At 44.9% G+C, this 21,298-nt stretch overlaps 2 protein-coding genes across 6 annotated transcripts in view; both read left to right on the top strand.

Moving 5' to 3' along the window:
- LOC128421909 (aldo-keto reductase family 1 member C3-like) overlaps positions 1–4,199 on the top strand; it is a 38,853-nt gene extending 34,654 nt beyond the window's left edge. For all 3 annotated transcript variants that reach the window (XM_053405235.1, XM_053405239.1, XM_053405237.1), the window contains 4 exons: positions 1,019–1,128; positions 2,819–2,984; positions 3,653–3,735; positions 4,097–4,199. In XM_053405235.1, coding sequence (XP_053261210.1) covers positions 1,019–1,128; positions 2,819–2,984; positions 3,653–3,735; positions 4,097–4,139 — 402 coding nt within the window. In that variant the 3' untranslated portion in view covers positions 4,140–4,199. The remainder of the gene's footprint in view (positions 1–1,018; positions 1,129–2,818; positions 2,985–3,652; positions 3,736–4,096) is intronic.
- The window catches only part of LOC128421905 (aldo-keto reductase family 1 member C3-like), a 33,519-nt gene extending 15,330 nt beyond the window's left edge, over positions 1–18,189 (top strand). The window contains exons 2-10 of one of the 3 annotated variants that reach the window (XM_053405230.1): positions 9,083–9,205; positions 10,285–10,452; positions 11,123–11,239; positions 13,354–13,431; positions 13,676–13,798; positions 14,861–14,970; positions 15,966–16,131; positions 16,797–16,879; positions 17,687–18,189. In XM_053405230.1, the coding sequence (XP_053261205.1) occupies positions 9,119–9,205; positions 10,285–10,452; positions 11,123–11,239; positions 13,354–13,431; positions 13,676–13,798; positions 14,861–14,970; positions 15,966–16,131; positions 16,797–16,879; positions 17,687–17,729 (975 nt within the window). In that variant the 5' untranslated portion in view covers positions 9,083–9,118 and the 3' untranslated portion in view covers positions 17,730–18,189. Of the gene's footprint in view, positions 1–8,914; positions 9,206–10,284; positions 10,453–11,122; positions 11,240–13,353; positions 13,432–13,675; positions 13,799–14,860; positions 14,971–15,965; positions 16,132–16,796; positions 16,880–17,686 lie in introns of those variants that run through there. The other 2 variants (XM_053405228.1, XM_053405231.1) reach the window with 2 other exon arrangements.
- Positions 18,190–21,298: the final 3,109 nt, after the last annotated feature.

Below are 21,298 nucleotides of genomic sequence, written 5' to 3'. Positions count from 1 at the left end.
TTTGACCACATCCAACTTACCCAGGTTCATGGTTCTTACATTCCAGGTTCCTATGCAATATTGTTCTTTACAGCATTGGACTTTCCTTTCGCTTCCAGGCATATCCGCAACTAAGCGACCTTTCGGCTTTGGCCCAGCCGCTTCATCAGCTCTGAATCTACTTGTACTTGTCCTCCGCTCTTCCTCAGAAGCATGTTGGACGCCTTCCAACCTGAGGGGCTCATCTTTCAGCATCATAGCTTTTATATGCCTGTTGTCTTTGGAGTTTTCTTGGCAGGGATACTGGAGTGGCTTGCCGGTTCCTCCTCCAGGTGGATCACGTTTGGTCAAAACTCTCCACTATGACCTGTTCATCTTGGGAGCCCTGCATGGCATAGTTCATAGCTTCTCTGAGTTATTCAAGCCCCTTCGCCACGGCAAGGCAATGATCCATTACTTCCTTACGTGTGGAATAAAACTGCCCAATGTGGAATAAAACTGCCCTCTTTGAAAAGTCTTGTGCCCTTCTACCCCTAATTTTATTTTCTGATGTCTCCACTGCTCAATTTGATTGGAAATTTCAGTTTATTGAGACCCTGATAAAGCAGAGTCCCAGAACATCTGCTCCGCTTGATGGAAAACCAGGTAAATCCCCCATCACACCTTTCTGCTCAACGTAGAAAATTCAGAGGCTGAGTGGACAGAAATAGAGACACTGCAGGCAGGACAGTGTGCCCAGGATATTTCCTACAAGGCTGGAGCGACAGGAGATTGTAGGGCAATAAGCCCTGTCCCTCATATCCACCTATTACACATTTCACAGATGAGGAGTGTGGCAATGGAAACCACAAATGCAAGAATGGTTATCTAAAGATTCTGATGCATCAGAAAACACAACACACTTTAAGAATGGTAACAGTTGGATATTTCAAGAAACAATAGCATGGTTCTGCTTTTCTGTCTTTCCTTTATTTCACAGTAATTTTGTTTCATCTGAATTCTCACTTTGGGGCTGTGTTGGGCGATTCTGAATCTGCAGGTTGAATGCCATCCTTATCGGAACCAAAGCAAGCTGCTGGCCTTCTGCAAATCAAACAATATCATCCTGGAAGGATATAGTGTCCTGGGATCCCAAAGGGACCCAAGATGGTAAGAGATGAAGCCAAAACGTTTCAGGACCACCTCAGGTACCACCAATGCCGACTATTCCCCAGCATCTACATCAGCTCTTTAGGCTGCATTCTGGGTCCCACAATTAATAAAGATCCTCATTGTGGATACCAGCATCAGGGCCTTTTATGTAGTGGCCCCACATTTTGCGAAATCATTCCACAGAGAGATCTACAAAGCTCTTCCCCTCCCATTTTAGACATTCTCAGAAACCTTCCCATTGCTGAAGTGTGTGTGTGTGCGTGTGCGTGTGCGTGTATATATATGTGTATATATATATATACACACACACACACACACACACACACACACATACATATACTGCTTGACTTCTCCCAAATTTATGTTTTTAAATGTTGCAGGCCGGGGGCTATTTAATAATTTCTGCTTCTGAAATTTTGTGCTGTTTTTAAATCACATTTATATTATGTTTAATGGTGCTTTAAGCAGTAGAATGGCAGGGATGAAAGGGCTCTGCACCCGGCCTTGCATTTCAATAATTATAGCATTTCTCTTTTTGCATAGCCTGTTCCCTATGTTTCAGAATTTTAAGTTCTGTTGTTTTCATCTGTGTTGGAAGCCACTCTAATGATTATTTTTCACAAGTGGGACCAGCAACAAAACTTTGCAATACTGAGTTCTGGCTTCAGTCCAGTGAGCCATGCCTTCTTCGAGGAGACTCCATTACATTTCACCTCCTGCCCTAATGCTCCATATTTTCTCTCCAACAGGTACTCAGGATTCTTTACACACTGAGCAGACACCAACCCCATTGGCCTGTTGGGGCTTTTCTTTCTTAGTTCCCCCCCCCCCAAGTACATTTTTGTACTTATGCAAAGCTTGGGGTTCCCTCAAGCCTGCTGAGACCCCTCTTTTGTTTACGTATAGTCCCACTCAGACTGCAATTTATGGTGGAGAACGGGATACTAAAAAATTATATTAATTCACATCAACCAACCAACCAAAGAACCAACCAACCATTAAATACAAAATACTTACTTACTTAGATTTGTATACAACCCCTCATCACCACCCATCTGAGGGAGTACATTCCATTGTTGAACAGCTCTTACAGCCAGAATGTTCTTCCTAATTTTTAGTCAGAATCTCCTTTCTTGTAATTTGAATCCATTGATACAGATCCTACCCTCTGAAGCAATAAAAAATTAGCGAGCACCATCTTCCATGAGGCGGCCCTTCTGATATTTGAAGATGGTTACCACATCACCTGTCCATCTATCCTTCTCCATGCTAAACATTCTCAGCTCCTTCAACCATTCCTCATGTGGCTCAGGTTCCAGATATTTTATCATTTTGTTCGCCCTCCTCTGCACATGTTCCAGCTTGTCAATATCCTTCTTAAACTGTGGAGTCCAGAACTGGACACAATATTCCTGGTAAAATCTGACCAATGCATAATAGAGTGCTGCTATTACTTCCCTTGATCGGGATAGTATACTTCTGCTGATGCAGCCTCGAATAGCGTTTGCTTCTCTTTCTGCCACATCACACTGTGACTCATGTCAAGCTTGTGGTCTCCAAAGACCCCTAGATCCTTTTCATATATACTGCTGTCAAGCCAAGTGTCCCCCATCCTATATTTGTGCGTGTATATTTCTGCATCTTGACACCAGAAACACACCTTCAACCCCATGTTGCTCTGTAACAGGTGCAATACAGACGTTCCTCCCCTGCTTGAAGATCCTCTGTTGGTTTCGATCGCCAAGAAGTACAACAAAACCCCAGCTCTTGTGGCTATTCGCTACCAACTGCAGCGTGGCCTGGTGGTCCTGATGAAGACCTACACCAGAAAGCGAATTGAGGAAAATGCCCAGGTAAAACAATATATAAATCCATTAAAAATACAATACTGAAAAAGCACGTCATTTGGACACTGTGATCTCACAGGGCACATGACTCGTGTCGGAGGGAAGATGCACATCTTGATTTGGGGACTCAAGATGTTGGAGGAGTTTCCAGCAGTGGGTATTCAGAAGAATCACTGCCTCAGACCGTGAAGTCAGAGTGCAACCATCATGACTAGCTTCCATTGGTATTCTTATCCACCATGAATTTGTTTAATGTTTAAAGCAATCCAAGTTGGTGGCTGTCACTGTCTCGCATGGAAGCAAGTTCAGTAGTTTAGCTATGAACTGCAAGAAGAAGTAGTGAACTACATTCGCTGGAGTATGACCTCCCTCATCCCTGACCATTGGACATGATGGCTGAGACTGATGGGGAGTTGGAGTCCATCCACATCTGGGGGGGGCACAGTTTCCCCACTCCTGTTCTATTGCAAACCTACATTACTATGCATATAAAATTCCCTCAGTGGGAGGACATCTGGACTGAAGCTGCTGAACGAAGGAATTCAACTTTGGAAGGTGGTAGCAAAGTTCGCTTTGGTTTCTCTGTGGCTGGAAAAAGGTGCACAGCTTTGAGGTGCAAAAAAAAGACAAGATTAAATACCACCTCAGCATTATTTTTTTTCTCCTCCTGACAGGCATTTACTTTCCAGCTGTCTGAGGAGGATATGAAATCCATTGATGGCCTTCACAAAAGCATGAGCTACATGAAAATGGAAATGTAAGTCATATTTAAATAGTAAGCATATAAATACATAAAAGTGGTTTACTCAATAATTCATACTGCGAGAGCAAAAGGAAGAAAAGATCCATCTCTTCTCTTCATAGAGAATAAGGTGAAATTATAGAAGGAATTACTGTGGAGATTTTGTACGAAAGCCCCATGCATTGTTGGAGTGGGGTGCATTTTGAATTTCAGCCTCCCAGATAGTCAGGAGAGTGGGCATTTGGTGGCAAACTCGGGGAGCTTACAATGCACTGTGTGAAATGGTCTCATGAAGTAATGGCTGGCAACAGATCAATGTGTGTTGCTTGCGCATATTCCACACCCCTGAGTGTTGACTCTATTTCTTTTCTTTCAGATTTGCTGGTCACCCACAGTATTACTCACCAGATGTGGAATAAGGACCCGGCTCCCATCTCCAATTTATCCCCTTCTGAACCTGGGTCCTTTTGCAATCGAAAACATTTCTAACTAGGGGCGGGCAAATCTGTCAATATCAGTTCCTCCCAGCAACCCAGCGGCTCATTTTCCACATTTCAGTTCCCCATGTCTCCACATCAGTTTGGGATTTTTGAAAATCTCTTGAAAATTCATCCTTGCAAATTTCTCCTACCATACACATTTTTCTTTGCACTTTTGACTAAAATAAAGCATGTTTGCATGGTGTTTTCACTGATATATGCTCTTAGTGCATACTTTACCCCAGTATATGCATTTTTGTAATTATTCTGTAGCTGAACAACTGCATCACACAATACAGGATAACTGAGAAATTTCGATATGCATTTTGATTTGCATATTGGTTCAAGAAATGTGAGATGTGTAGTTTGTCATTAAAATGTGAAGAAAATTGAACTCCTCCTCCATCCCTAGTTCTCCCTAATGTGTCAAATAGCAGTTTTAAGGGGGTGATTCGTATATTGAAAATAGCACAAGGGGGGGAGGATTTACTTTCATAAAAAGAAGCAGCTGCATAGCCTGAGATTTATTGCCAATATGATTTGAAATAACTTCAGAAAATGAGAAGAGCCTGCTGAATCAGGCCAGTGGCCCATCTAGTCCAGCAACCTGTTCTCACAGTGGCCAACCAGATATAATAATAATAATAATAATAATAATAATAATAATAATAATAATAATAAAATTTAGTATTTATACCCCGCCCATCTGGCTGGGTTTCTCCAGCCACTCTGGGTGGCTTCCAACGGAATATTAAAATACAATACGCTGAGAGATTGGCCTGGTGTAATTTAGTGAAGGCCTCGAATGAGAAAGACTCAACCTCCTTCTGGCGTACCATTATGGGCCTCCTGGGCCAGGAGCGGATTGGTCCCACATGTACTGTAGAACCCCAGGAGTGAACGAAATATTTTCAAACCCTCTTCTATGACGACAAAGCTCAGCACAATGATCCAAGTGCCTACCCCGAGAATTTACCATATTGGCCTCCTGTCTCCATAGAGGAGGTGGGGAAACTAATTGCCCAACTGAAAAACAACAAAGCCCCAGGCATAGACCACATTCCAGCAGAGCTCATGAAGAACAATATCAGTTGGTGGGCTCCTATAATGGCGTCAATATTTACATACATCGATTCAACAGGCATAATACCTGGTTGCTGGACAGAGGCAGTAATTATTCCAATCTATAAAAAGGGCCCTATGGCAGATCCAGTGAGCTATAGACCCATTAGCCTCCTTACTATCCCCAGCAAACTGTATGCCAAACACCTCCACATCAAACTAATTGACTGGATGGAAACTGAGGCAGTTCTGGCAGAGGAGCAAGCCGGCTTCAGACAGGGCAGAACAACAATAGACCATTGCTTCGTATTAGCACACCTCATTGACAAATACGTCAATAAAACACGTGGGATTCTATACGCAGCATTTATTGACCTGAAGGCGGCCTTTGACTCGATCTCACGAGTCAAACTTTGGGCTAAACTCAATGCTACCAACATTGACAAAAGATTACTATTCTTGATAAAAAGCCTATATAAAGACTCCAAGTTATATGTAAGAACCTCAGTAAATGGGCAACTAATTGGCCCTGTACCAGCCACCAAAGGAGTCAAGCAGGGCTGTATTTTAGCCCCAGCCCTATTCAACTTATATATAAATGATATGGTCAAATACCTAACATCCCCGGAGTTTCATGCCCCTAAATTGGTCGAAAAATCAATTTCAGCGCTCCTCTATGTAGACGACGTGGTTCTCTTATCACGAACTAAAGTAGGCCTCAAAAAGCTACTAAGAGAATTCTCGGCCTACTGCAGGAGAGATCAACTGGTGGTTAATCACCAAAAAACCAAAGTCATGGTCTTCGCTAGGAGACACAGATATCACAGATGGGAGATGGACAATCAGCCAATAGAACAGGTCAAAATTTTCAAATACCTTGGAGTAGTTTTCCAGTCAACAGGGGCCTGGGAGGCCCATCATAAATATGCTAGGGAAAAAGCATCTCAAAGCGCCAAAATACTGTCTCGCTTTTACTTTACGAAGGGGGGCAGACATATCCCAGCAGCTCTGGAGGTCTTTCAAGCAAAACCCTTGGTGCAATTACTCTACGGGGCCCAAATCTGGATGGGAAATCATTGCCGCACACTTGAAACGGTCCAGTCTAAATTTTTAAGACAGATTCTAGCCGTTCCACCATGCGTACCAAATGCGGCTCTACGGCTGGAGACTGGCCTCCTCTCCGTCGAAACCCGGACCTGGCTAAGAACATTCAACTATTGGCTTCGCTTAAACTTAAACCCATCAGGACTACTACCTCTAGTAGCACGAGATGCTCATAGAAGTCGGTGGTCCAAAGTAGTGCATCAAAAACTACTTACATGTGGCCTCCAAGCACAGCATCTCCTGAAAATGGGTCTACCCAAGGCAAAAACCGTTATTGACCAGCGCATGAAGGATATTGAGCAACAGAATAATCTGGCCTATATTAAGAAATTTAGTGCTTGGTACGCTTATCTGCCCCCCTCCCACTTTGATTTTCGGGCACCTTATTTGTCTACCTTAACCATTCCAAAACTTAGGCGGGCCTTTACACTGGCCAGACTAAATATGTTACCATCAGCTGTTCTTGAAGGTAGATATCAAAAAATTTCATTCGAGAACCGGCTCTGCCCCTGTGGAGCTGGTTACGTGGAGACTGTGTCATACGTTCTCTTGTCCTGCTCCCTGTATAAAGATCTCAGGGACGAGACCATCACGCCGCTACTATCTGCCATCCCGGGCCGCTCTTGTGAAGCCAAGTTGTTCTCACTGCTAGCCGACCAGAGCAGCTCGACAACAGAGAAGGTTGCCAGGTTTGTCGAGAGAGCAATGAGACTGAGAGCTGCTGTCTGAATGACATCAGTGTCGTCACCTGGATTCCTTGCCTAGGATCTTATTATTATTATCATTACCTCTGCCAAGTTTTAAGTACTGAGATTATTTTATGATAACTATTTCCGTAATGCATTTTTGTTTTTGTCTGTCCTTCGATGCAATGGCCTGTTGGCTATGCAAATAAAGTCTATTCTATTCTATTCTATTCTATTCTATTCTATTCTATTCTATTCTATTCTATTCTTCCCTAAAAGCTTCCCTAAACAGGGTTGTCTTCAAATGTCTTCTAAAAATCTGGTAGTTGTTTTTCTCTTTGACATCTGGTCGGAGGGCAGGACATGATGGGAAACTTCTAAATTACAAAGTCGCTGCTTCCACTTCTGAGGAAGGGATGGGCAGGAATGACCATTGCTGGCTCTGAGGTCCTCTGCTGGCTGTGAGGATTTAAGGGCACAGGGTTTTGATTGTCTGCCAGCTTGACCTGAAATGACTTCTGACCATGTTATACGCATGCATTCTATTCTCTGGAATCTGTAACAATATTCAAAATGTCCTTGCCGAAATCATTTGTTGCTACTTGCTGTCTCCCACTCAGCCCCTCCAGTAAAGGCTGAGGCTGTGGACACTCTTCCTTTTAATCTGCATTCAGGCTGAGCACTGTGCACACGGCGCCACATTCCACATCCTTTATCCACCCTAACCTTTCTTATGGTGCATTGCATTCTGATGCTGTTTACTCCAAACCAGAAGACGACTGTGTAAACAAACACACCTGAGGGACAGCTCAGTTGGTACAGCATGAGACTCGAATCTCAGCATTGTGGGTTTGGGCCCCACGGTGGGCGAACGATTCCTGCATTGCAAGGGGTTGAACTAGATGATCCTCACTGTCCCTTCCAAGTCCACATTTCTATGATCCTATGATTTGGAGCACTTTTAAAGCACATGACCCCTCGAAAAGAATTCTGGGAACTGTAGTTTACCCCTCCCAAAGCTCCCATTCCCAGCATCTTTAACAAATCTCAGTTCCCAGGATTCTTTGGGGAATGTCGTGCACATCAAATGTGTTTTACATGTGCTGGCAAAGTGTACACAGCCAGAAGCAGTTTGGGATCTTATTTGTATGCTCCTTTCCTTCCTTACATCCTTTGTGTGTTCATTGGCACTCAGAACACCCAGCTTCTTTGGCTTAACAGATGCCTCCACATATTTTATTTATTATTTTGTTTCAGAGCATATGTGTTTTCACTTCAATACTACAGCCTGAAGAAAAGGTTTGCATAGCTTTTAGGCTTGCTTTTCATATGTCTAACATTTACTGATCTAACTAAGAGGTGAAGTTTCTTGATTGAAGATTGCAATAAGCCTCTGCATTGCTTTACTGGAATAATAATAATAATAATAATAATAGTAATACAGCTATAATGCTGCTAATTCAACAATGAAAGCTGCAGGTGTAGCAAAGGGCATTCTGCTGAAAATCACTGATAAAAAGTTGGCCAAAGTTTCCCCGCCCTTCTCTCTCATTTCTTCAGAGTATTTAAGCACTCCCCTCCTATCATGCCAACAGAAGACATTTTACAAAGCTATCATTCCCAGCATCTTTAACAAATCTGAGTTCCCAGGATTATTCGGGGAATGTCGTGCACATCAAATGTGTTTTACATGTGCTGGCAAAGTGTACACAGCCAGAGGCAGTTTGGGATCTTATTCATACGGTCCTTTCTTTCCTTACATTCTTTGTGTGTTCTTCTGGCCCTTGGAACACCCAGCTATTTTTTATCCTGTGAAAGCAATGCTGCTAAGTCAACAAGGACATTCTGCTGAAGGTTACTGATAAAAGGTTGGCCATAGGTTTCCCCGCCCTTCTCTCTCATTACTTCAGGGCATTTGCTTAGACAAGCCCCTCCTTTTGTGCCAACAGAAGGCATTTTATTGGAAACACAACCTTCATTTTTCTCACTCGAATTTTTCCTTTTGCCACAAGAGTGTTGATCAGTTTCAGCCTGCAGCCAAGAACTGAACAAGCACAGAAGCAGGAAATGGAACTTAGCAAAGACCGTGGCATTACAATGAATGATGGGAACAAAATCCCCGTATTGGGTTTTGGAACCTATACTCCGGATGCTGTAAGTAACACATTTAACTCTCAGATTGTTGTAACTTGTTTTTGAAGAGCAAAATGCCTGCCAGCTGCAGAGTGCTTCATCCATTGCAAAGCACAGCATGCGATACCTCACCCGATCTGAGAATCCATTTGTGCATAAGAACTTCTTGGGTCACAGCAGCCGAGAATGCAACAGATCCCTTGCAGTGCATAAAGCGCTGCTTCTCATTCAACAAGGGTCCTGAGCCAGCAGATTCAGGAGCAAATAATGTTTTGTGCAAGACTTGGATGGTTTGTAGCTGAGAAACAGTTTCCAGTGTGAGTTGCTGCAGGATTCACAGTCCCCAGTGCAAAATTTCTAGTGATATTTTCAAAAATATTTCTATAGAACTATAAGTGCCCACTATTAGTTTTGTTGGGAGTAACAATATTATCCAAACTCACCAGGCATTAGCTAACTATTCTGGACACTAACAATAAATATAAAATCAATTCTTTATCCAAACCATCTTCATTTGGTCCATTCCATATCACCAGTAATGCAAATGAAGGGATTGGTGTCGATTCTTGTTATATAATTAAATTAATGTCTAGGAATATCATGAATTTACTAAATAAAAGCTACCACTCAGTTTTTTTGAAGGAATTTTCCTTTTTCCCTTTTTCCAATTCATATGTCTGCTCCATTCACATATAAAGTGAGGGTAGAATCTATTTTATACAAAGACATACATGCTGACGAAGAGACTTCCTCAATCCCTTCTTGGATATCTCATCTACTGTCTTTCACAAACATTAAACGATTTTTTAAAAAGAGCATTCTACAAACTGTATGTGTCAACAGTGTTCCACTGTTTGAACCAAAATAACTGACAAGTTAATTGATTGCTCGTTTTAAATCCTGCATGCCATTCGGTGGCACAATGTTATTAGGCATAATACAACGCATATAAATCACTTTTTCACATGTTTTTTCTTTATTTTTATTTGATGACTCAGGTCTGGTTTGACAATGTCCACCGACAATCAGTGTTACTTTGATATAAATTTCTCCACTGTGGCAGAAACCTTGACTAACTTTTTCACCTTTTCAACTGTCAGAATCAAAAAAGCAAGTGTGAGGAGGCTACAAAGATAGCAATAGAATTCGGCTTCCGTCATATTGATGGCGCATATGTATACCAGACTGAGGAGCAAGTTGGGCGGGCCGTTCGTGCGAAGATTTCAGATGGAACAGTAAAAAGGGAAGACATTTTCTACACTGGAAAAGTGAGTGAGTTTGGCAATGATTTTTACAAAAAATGAGTAAAACATAGTGCCTGCATCATGATGCAATTTCACAGAAATTATTTAACGAAATCAGAGCAAAATGCCTCTCCGTTTATAAACCTACCCAGATTCTGCATTCATCCTCTGAGGCTCTGCTTTGTATGCTCCTCCATGTGAGACTCAGAGGGCGGCAAAACGAGAACAGGGCCTTTTCTGCATGGCTCCCCATTTGGGGAATGCTCTCTGCAGGGAAGTTCATTATACACCTCTAGGCGCCATGCGAAAATGTTCACCTTTAATGAGGCCTTTGGCTTATTAATATTCTACACCCTTTTTAAACCTGTCTGTGGGAGGAGGGATTCCTGTTTTGTTGCTTCTGTTTTGACTATTTATTTGTGCTTTTATCTTGTGAACCACCCTGAGATCTTTTGATGAAGGACAATATAGAAATTTAATAAATAAATAGTAAATATATTATTTATAATCAATAATGGCTTAAAAATTGCTTTACCTCACCACAGCAATTCAAAATACTCTTCAGAACAATATTTGAGTTTGCCCTTAACACTGTGCACACCACAATAGTCATCTGCCACCACAGCTAATTTGTCCCGAGACCCAAAAACTCTATGGCTGTGTGAAAATATAAATATCTTTATATATTTGACAGCTTTGGAGTACCTTCCACCGCCCTGAGCTAGTTAGGAAATGCTTAGAAGAATCGCTGAAGAAACTCCAGTTTGACTACATGGATCTGTTCATAATTCACAATCCGTATTCTATGAAGGTAAATAATTATTGATGTCATAATGCAAGTATTGAGTACAATATTTAAATGTGTTGGGGGAGAGCCTGCTAAAAATATTTTATTCCCTGAAGGAACATTGGAAATCGTCATTTCCTAGAGATGCTGACAATTCTCTGCTAGAACATATCTTAATCAAATAATAATAATAATAATAAATTTTATTTATATCCCGCCCTCCCCAGCCAAAGCTGGGCTCAGGGCGGCTAACAACAATCAAATAATCCAACATTCTAAAAACATTTCATTATAAGAATTAATTAAAATCAAATAGATGGCAACCATTAAACAAAAATTCTGTGCAGATTGCCAGAGGAGGGAGTCAGGCTGCGCCCTGACCAAAGGCCTGGTGGAACAGCTCTGTCTTACAGGCCCTGCAGAAAGATGTCAGGTCCCGCTGGGCCCTAGTCTCTTGTGACAGAGCGTTCCACCAGATTGGAGCCGCAGCCGAGAAAGCCCTGGCTCTAGTTGAGGCCAGCCTAACCTCTCTGTGGCCTGGGACCTTCAGGATGTTTTTATTTGCAGACCGTAAGTTCCTCTGTGGAACATACCAGGAGAGGCGGTCCCGTAGGTACGAGGGTCCTAAGCCGTATAGGGCTTTAAAGGTTAAAACCAGCACCTTAAATCTAATCCTGTACTCCACCGGGAGCCAGTGCAGCTGGTATAGTACCGGATGAATGTGATCTCGCAGCGAAGACCCCATAAGGAGTCTCGCCGTGGCATTCTGCACCCGTTGGAGTTTCTGGGTCAGTCTCAAGGGCAGCCCCACGTAGAGCGAGTTACAATAATCCAGTCTGGAGGTGACCGTCGCGTGGATCACAGTGGCTAGGTCAGGGCGAGAGAGATAAGGAGCCAACTGCTTAGCTTGGCGGAGATGAAAAAATGCCGCCTTTGTTATAGCTGTAATCTGCGCCTCCATGGAGAGGGAGGTGTCAAAGATTACACCCAAACTCTTAACGGACGGTGCTGGCACTAATTGCACCCCCGCAAGAGATGGGAGTTGCCCCCTCAATCCCATATCGTCCCGTCCCAGCCAGAGGACCTCTGTCTTCGAAGGATTTAACTTCAACCGACTCCCACGTAACCATCCAGCCACAGCTTCCAGACATCTGGTCAGTGTGTCTGGGGCCGAGTCAGGATGGCCATCCATCAACAGTTGGGTGTCATCGGCATACTGATGGCAACCCAGCCCAAAACTCCAGACAAGCTGGGCGAGGGGGCGCATAAAGATGTTAAAAAGCATCGGGGAGAGAATCGCACTCTGAGGCACTCCACACACCAAGGAGTGGCGCGATGACAATTCCCCCCCAAGCGCCACCCTCTGTCCCTGACCAGAGAGAAACAAGCACAGCCATTGAAGGACTGTGCCCTGGATCCCCACGTCGGCAAGGAGTTCGTAATCGACCATGTCGAAGGCTGCTGACAGGTCTAGAAGGATCAGCAGCCCCGACCCGCCTTGATCCAGCTGCCTGCAGAGATCATCTGTTAGGGCAACCAGAGCCGTCTCGGTCCCATGACCAGCCCGGAAGCCGGACTAGAATGGATCCAGAGCCGATGTTTCATCCAGAAACCTGCCAAGCTGTTCAGCAACCACTCTCTCAATCACCTTACTCAGGAATGGAAGATTCGAAACCGGGCAGTAATTGGATAGATCTAAGGGATCTAATGATGTTTTCTTTAAGAGCGGGCACACCACTGCCTCCTTCAGTTCCCCTGGGAATATCCCAAAGAATGATCGATCCCAGATTTGGGGGGAGAAACATGCCAGTTAAAGAAAACCTTTGCATATAATGATTACATTAACCACATAGGCATCATACGGAAGAAATCATGGGCAGAGCAGGACTTGTCGAGGGAGCAAGGGAAGAAAAATGGGTTGGAGAGATGGGGAGACAGACCTGTGCTTGTTACTTGTGTTTCCCACAGATCCCTGCACTGTGGTATCAACCTCTGCAAGGTGAACTCCCTTTTTTATCACTGTCCATTAATATTAGATAGTATTACAGAGATAAGAGAACTTCTAGGCCTGTATTACAGAGATAAGAGAACTTCTAGGCCTGACCAGCAGTTATTCCCTCCGCCTCCTTCTTTTCCAGCCTGGACCAGATTTATTTCCCGTGGGAGAAGACAAAAAACCAATTTTTGACAACGTAGATCTTCGTCAGACATGGGAGGTAGGTGCCTGGGATTAGGAAATCCAGCCCTTGAGTCATTCGGATACAGAGCACAGTAGCCTTGCACCAGAGGAAGCATGTCCAGAACAATGACTCACACAATGGCACCTATGAGAGCTGGTGAATTATTGCACACTCTTGGGAGTATATGAGTTAGCCTCCAATCTTAACCTGGGGGGGGGGAGTGTGGTCTCAGCTATTCAACAAACACCACTCAACAAACATGTTGTGCTTTCTTTGCCAGGCAATGGAGGCGTGCAAAGATGCCGGCTTGGTGAGGTCCATCGGAGTGTCCAACTTCACCCGTCAGCAGCTGGAAATGATCCTGAACAAGCCAGGATTGAAATACAAGCCAGTGATAAACCAGGTCAAGTGTGATTGCTTTTTTTAGGGGGTTGTTCCAAGCATGGTTGAAAGCTTCTTTATTTAAGCTCTTTTGTGAGAGGACCTTTGTTTTGATGAACACAGCCATTCCCTGAAAAAACTTGCTTAAGGTTATAAGGTTGCAGACCAAGTCACAGTTGTGGGGTGGACTCCCCTAAATTCCAGGAACCAGTAATGGGTTCTCATTTAATTAAGACCTCTTAATCCTCAGACAGAAGAAAGTATAGAGAAGTCCATAATGTGTGAAAAAGGCATCTCAGGGAGAAGGAGATCTGCAAGCAGTCAGGGCCCACACAGCCTCTTGTGGGGACTCTGGAAGTTCTCAATTGGGGAACGAAGGGCTTTTGAGTTAGGCATCTGGGCAAAGCTGTTGCACCCAAGCAGCACTGATTCACTTGGACACTGGTGTATATCATGTAACCAATGAGACTGAAGTTTTTTGAGAGCCTGATAAAGATGATATAGAGCAGGCTTCCTCAAACTCTGGCCCTTCCGGGTGTTTTTGGCCTACAACTCCCATGATCCCTAGGTAGCAGGACCAGTGGTCAGGGATGATGGGAATTGTAGTCTCAAAACATCTGAAGGGCCAAGGTTGTGGAAGCCTGATATAGAGGCATCTGCTCCGCTTGATGGAAAGCCAGGCAAATCCCCCATCAGACCTTTCTGCTCAACGTAGAAAATTCAGAGACTGAGTGGGCAGAAATAGAGACACTGCAGGCAGGACAGTGTGCCCAGGATATTTCTTCTTTGGGTATAATGACTCAACAGGGCTGGAGTGACAGGAGATTGTGGGGGAATAAGCCCTGTCCCCATCTTCAACTAACACATATTTCACGGATGAGGAGCGTGGCAATGGAAACCACCAATGCAAGAATGGTCCTCTAAAGATTCTGATAGATCAGAAAATAACACACACTTTAAGAAAAGTAACACTGGGATATTTCAAGAAATAATAGCATGGTTCTGCTTTTCTGTCTTTCACGGTATTCTTTGTTTCATCTGAATTCTCACTTTGGGGTTGTGTTGGGGGATTTTGAATCTGCAGGTTGAATGCCATCCTTATCGGAACCAAAGCAAGCTGCTGGCCTTCTGCAAGTCAAACAATATCATCCTGGAAGGATATAGTGTCCTGGGATCCCAAAGGGACCCAAGATGGTAAGAGATGAAGCCAAAACATTTGGGGACCACCTCAGGCACCACCTATGCCCACTATTCCCCAGCATCCAGATCAGCTCTTTAGTTTGCATTCTGGGCCCCACAATTAATAAAGAGCATCGTGGTGAATACCAGCACCAGGACCTTTTCTGTAGTGGCCCCACAATTGGGGAAATCATTCCACAGAGAGATCTACAAAGCTCTTCCCCTCCCATTTTAGACATTCTCAGAAACCTTCCCATTGCTGAAGGGTTTTTTATATATATAACTGCTTGACTTCTCCCAAACGTATGTTTTTAAATGTTGCGGGCAGGAAGCTATTTAATAATTTCTGCTTCTGAAATTTTGTGCTGTTTTTCAATCATATTTATATTATGTTTAATGTTGCTTTAAGCAGTAGAATGGCAGAGATGAAAGGACCCTGTATCCAGGCTTACATTTACTGTAAATAATTATAGCATTTCTCTTTTTACATAGCTTGTTTCGTGTGTCTCAGAATTTTGAATTGTATTGTTTTTATCTATATTGGAAGCCACTTAAATGCTTATTTTTAACAAGTGGGACCAGCAAGAAATATTGAGTTCTCCTTCAAGACAATGAGCTGTGCATTCCTCCAGGATCCTCCATTTCATTCGAACATCAGCTCTCCAGCAGGCACGCAGGATTCTTTGGGCCTTTCTTTCCAGACTTAGGTGTCCCCCTCCCCAGTACTGATTGTACTTAAGCAAAGGAAAAACCTCTTTTTTGTGCACAGATGCTACCATTTTGGCTACAGAATGATCCATGTGCAACCTATGAGTTTGCGATTTATTGGTGGAGGGGGTAGAGCACGATACTAAAAACTTCTATTAGTTCAAATCCACTAACCAAGCTTTAAATACAAAATATTTAGTGTATTTTGCATGGACTAGGCCAATACTGTATTAATTTTAGAGTGAGATTTTTATATTCTGGACACCAGAAACACCACTTCTCTCCATGTTGCTTTCCGGCAGGATAGATCAAAACACTCCTGTCCTGCTTGAAGACCCTCTGTTAGTTGCGATCGCCAAGAAGTACAACAAAACCCCAGCTCTTGTGGCTATTCGCTACCAACTGCAGCGTGGCCTGGTGGTCCTGGTGAAGACCTACACCAGAAAGCGAATTGAGGAAAATGCCCAGGTAAAGCAGTATATATTAATCCATTTAAAAACAATACCGAAAAAGCAGGTCATTTGGACACTGTGATCTCACGGGTCACATGACACATGCAGGAGTACGGGAGCGAAGATGCACATCTTGGTTTGGGGACTCAAGAAGTTGGAGGAGTTTCCAGCAGTGAGTATTCAGAAGAATCACTGCCTCAGACCGTGAAGTCAGAGTGCAACCATCATAACTAGCTTCCATTAGTATTCTTATCCACCATGAACTTGTCTAATGTTTAAAGCCATCCAAGTTGGTGGCTGTCACGGCCTCCCATGGGAGCAAGTTCAGTAGTTTAGCTATAAACTGCTTAAAGAACCTCATTCGCTGGACTATGACTTCCCTCATCCCTGACCATCATACATGATGGCTGAGACTGATGGGGAGTTGGAGTCCATCCACATCTGGGGGGTCACAGTTTCCCCACTCCTGTTCTATTGCAAACCTACATTACTATGCATATAAAATTCCCTCAATGGGAGGACATCTGGACTGAAGCTGTTAAATGAAGGAATTAAGCTTTGGAAGGTGGTAGCAAAGTTCGCTTTGGTTTCTCTGTTGCTGGGAAAAGGTGCACAGCTCTGAGGTGCAAAAAGAAGGCATGAGGTAAAAGCACCTCAGCATTTTATTTTCTCCCCTGACAGGCATTTACTTTCCAGCTGTCTGAGGAGGATATGAAATCAATTGATGGCCTTCACAAAAGCATGAGCTTTTTAAAAGCGGAAATGTAAGTCACATTTATATAGTAAGCATATAAATACATAAAAGTAGTGCACGCAAGAATTCACACTGCGAGAGCAAAAGGAAGAAAATATCTGGCATCCATCTCTTCTCTTCATAGAGAATAAGGTGAAATTATAGAAGGAATTACTGTGGAGACTTTGTATGAATCCACATGCATTGTTGGAGTGGGGTGCATTTTGAATTTCAGCCTCCCAGATATTCAGCAGGGTGGGTGTAATGGTTCTAGGGGTTGCTCGTGCGTAAATCGATGCCACACCTGGCTAGGTTACCTGGGTGAACCCTTTCTGTCTGGACAGCCCTTCACTTCGTGGCGGTTTCAGTCGCTGGCAGAATCCGTCAGTGGGCGTTTCTTGAACTTCTTCCAGCAAAGAAGCTCTTTGACGCCTAGTCGCCGCCTACTCTCCCTGCGCGGAAGCCTTCTGCGCAGGGAGGGTGTGGGCAGTGGTGGACCCGTGCTCTCCCCGCTGGTCTCCGGCGAGGAGTCATGAAGCCACCTCGCCGATTCCCACATCTGCCCCCCTTCTCCACTGGTGCTATGCTGAATTCCTTCCCCAGAAGATGGGCTGCTTCTCTCCCTCCCTGGACGCTCTCCGGAAGCCCTCTGGAGCCCTCCCTCTCCCTCGGGCTCTGATGGCAGTTCCCTGACAGTGGGCATTTGATGGCAAACTCGGGGAGCTTACAATGCACTGTGTGAAATGGTCTCATGAGGCAATGGCTGGCAACAGATCAATTTTTGTTGCTTGTACATCTTCCAACCCTTGAGTGTTGACTCTCTTTTCTTTTGTTTCAGATTTGCTGGTCACCCACAGTATTACCCACCAGATGTGGAATAAGGACCCGTCTCCCATCTCCAATATATCCCCTTCTGAACCTGGGTCCTTTTGCATGGGAAAAAATTGTTCTAAATAGGGGGTGGGCAAATCTGTCAGTATCAATTCCTCCCAGCAACCCAGCGTCTCATTTTCCACTCTTCAGTTCCTCACATCTCCACATCAGTTTGGGATTTTTGAAAATCTCTTGAAAATTCATCCTTGCAAATTTCTCCTACCATACACATTTTTCTTTGCACTTTGGCTAAAATAAAGCATGCTTGCATGGTGTTTTCACTGATATATGCTCTTAATGCATACTTTACCACAGTATATACATTTTTGCAATTGTTCTGTAACTGAACAACTGCATCACAAAATTCAGAGAATTGCCACTTTCTCAGGATAACTGCATTTCGATTTGCATATTGGTTCAAGAAGTGTGAGCTGTGTAGTTTCTCATTAAAAAGTGAACAAAACTGAACTCCTCCTCCATCCCTAGTTCTTTCTAATGTGTCAAATAGCAGTTTCAAGGGGGTGATTCGTATATTGAAAATAGCACAACGGGGGAGGATTAACATTCATAAAAAGAAGCAGCTGCATAGCCTGAGATTTCTTGTCAAGATGATTTGAAATAACTTCAGAAAATAAGAAGAGCCTGCTGCATCAGGCCAGTGGCCCATCTAGTCCAGCAACCTGTTCTCCAGTGGCCAACCAGATGTCTGTGGGAAGCAGGACATGAGGGGAAACTTCTAAATTACAAAGTCCCTGCTTCCATTTCTGAGGAAGGGATAGGCAGGAATGACCATTGCTGGCTCCGAGTTCCTCCGCTGGCTGTGAGGAGTAAAGAGAACTGGGTTTCGACTGTCTTCCAGCTCAACCTGAAATGACTTCTGACCATGTTATATGGATGCATTTTATCCTTCTCTAATCTGTGACAATATTCAAAATGTCCTTGCTGAAATCATTTGTTGCTATTTGCTGTCTCCCACTCAGCCCCTGCTTTGTGTAACCTGAACCCTCCAGTAAAGGCTGAGGCTGTGGACACGCTTCCTTTTAATCTGCATTCAGGCTGAGCATTGTGCACACGGCGCCACATTCCGCTCAGAACACCCAGCTTCATTGGGTTAAAAAATGCCTCCACATATTTCATTTATTATTATTTTTCTGAGCATATGTGTTTTCATTTCAATACTACAGCCTGAAGAAAAGGTCTGCATAGCTTTTAGGGTTGCTTTTCCTATGTTTAACATTTACTAATCTAACAAAGAGGTGATGTTTCTTGATCAAAGATTGCAATAGGCCTCTGCATTCCTTTATTGGAATGCTATTAGTAGTAGTAGTAGTAGTAGTAGTAGTAGTAGTAGTAGTAGTAGTATCAGACAGCTATTATTTATCCTGTGAAAGCGATACTACTAAGTCAACAATGTAAACTGTGGGGCATCAAAGGACATTCTGCTGAAAATTACTGGTAAAAATTTGGCCATAGGTTTCCCCGCCCTTCTCTCTCATTTCTTCAGGGCATTTGCTTAGACATTCCCCTCCTTTTGTGCCAACAGAAGACATTTCATTGGAAACACAAATTCATTTTTCTCACTCAAGTTTTGCCTTCTGACACAAAGTGTTGATCAGTTCCCGCTGGCGGGAATAGAAGGCGCAGGGTAACAGTGGCGCATCAAGTCTGCGCTGCTGGGACAAGACGGCACCGAGAGCTGTGCTGGAGGCGTCAGTCTCTACCACAAAAGGTCGAGAGGGATCAGGATGTTGCAAGATCGGCGCTCTCTGGAAACAGGCTTTCAACCCCTGAAACGCCTCCTCCGCCTCCTTGTCCCAGGAAAATGGCGTCTTGGGGTGCAGTAGCCGGGTCAACGGGGTGGTACAATGAGCATAATCTGCAATGAAGGTCCGGTAATAGTTGGCGAACCCCAGGAATCACTGTATGTCCTTGCGGTTCCGAGGTGCCGCCCACTCCCGAACCGCTGCCACCTTCCCAGGATCCATCTGCACCTCATCAGGAGAGAGTCGGTGACCCAGGAAGTCCACTGACTGCTGATGGAACTCACACTTGCTGAGCTTCGCTTACAGGCAGTGCTCCCGCAAACACTGTAGCACGGTCCGGACATGACCCTCGTGGCGAGCCGGGTCATTGGAGAAAACCAGAATGTCATCCAAGTACACCACCACATACTTGTCTAGCAAGTCCTGGAACACGTGGTTGATGTACCGTTGGAACACCGTGGGCGCGTTGCACAATTCGAAGGGCATAACCAGGTATTCGAACTGCCCATACCGGGTCCCGAATGCAGTCTTCCACTCATCCCCGGCTTGGATCCAAATTAAATTGTAGGCCCCCCAGAGGTCTAGCTTGGTGAACACCTGCGCCCCTTGCACCCGCTCCAGCAACTCCGAAATAAGGGGCAAGGGGATGGTAATTTTGTTCAGGGCCCGGTAATCATGGCAAAGGCGAAGCTCCCCACATTTCTTCTTAACGAAGAGCACTGGCGCAGCGGTAGGTGAGGTAGAAGGCCGAATGAACCCATGCTCCAGGTTCTTGCGCAGGAAGTCCTGCAACACTTCGTGCTCTGGCTCCGTAAGAGAGTATAAGCGACTCACCGGCAGGGGCGCTCCGGGCTGGAGGTCTATTCTGCAGTCAAAAGACCGATGCGGCGGCAGCTGGTCTGCCCCCCGTTCCTCGAACACGTCTTGGTAGTCCCAGTACTCAGTGGGGAGCGTTGATGCAGCCTCCTCAGTGGGCGCGGCCGCTAGCATCTCTGACTGAGCATGGGGACATGGGTCTGGGAAATGCACAGTCCGATTGATCCAGTCAATCTGAACATTGTGAGCCTCCAGCCAGTCCATCCCGAGCACCAGGGGGAACCGGGGCATGGAGGCAATGTCCAAAGTTCGCACCTCCCGGTGCTGTTGGAGACACAAGACCAAGGGCTGGGTCTCCCGAATGACGGCACCCGAATGCAAGAGCCGTCCTCAATTGCCTCCACCTGTACCGGTTCTAGCTTGTTCTGAAGTGGCACCTGATGATGAGCAGCAAAGGCAGCGTCCATATAGGAGCAGGTTGCCCCTGAATCTACCAGAGCGTGGGTAAGAAGCCAGGGCCCACCAGGAGGGTAAAGACGCAACGGAACCATGAGATGTCGCAATTCCGCTGGTGTGGGCCCCTCTTGCATGGTTTGGGACCCCAGGTTGCCAGGCCCTTCGGCTACCGAGGTTGGCGGTTTCCCTGCGGCTGACATCTTCTCGGGACAGGACCAGGCGTAATGTCCACTCCCACCGCAGTACAAACACAGGTTCCCCTCCCGACGCCGCGTCTTCTCCAAGGGGGAGAGGCGAGGTTGTGCAGCCCCAAGCTGCATTAGCTCATCCAGCAACTCGGCTGTGGCCGTGGACCTGCTGGGAACGACTGGAGCCGGGAGTGCTGGCGGTCCCGGGCCTGGTGACGGTCCTCCAACCGATCGTCTATCTGCAGCCTCCGCTGAATGAGGGCGTCCAGCATGGTGGGACGATCCATTGTGGCCAACTGATCCAGTATCTCGTCCGACAGTCCCTCAAGATACTGGTCCCGAAGTGCAGTGTCA

The sequence above is a fragment of the Podarcis raffonei genome, chromosome 10, assembly GCF_027172205.1.
Source record: "Podarcis raffonei isolate rPodRaf1 chromosome 10, rPodRaf1.pri, whole genome shotgun sequence".
Lineage (NCBI taxonomy): Eukaryota > Metazoa > Chordata > Lepidosauria > Squamata > Lacertidae > Podarcis > Podarcis raffonei.
The sequence above is the reverse complement of the archived record's forward strand: the minus strand, read 5'-3'. Positions and strand labels throughout refer to the sequence as shown.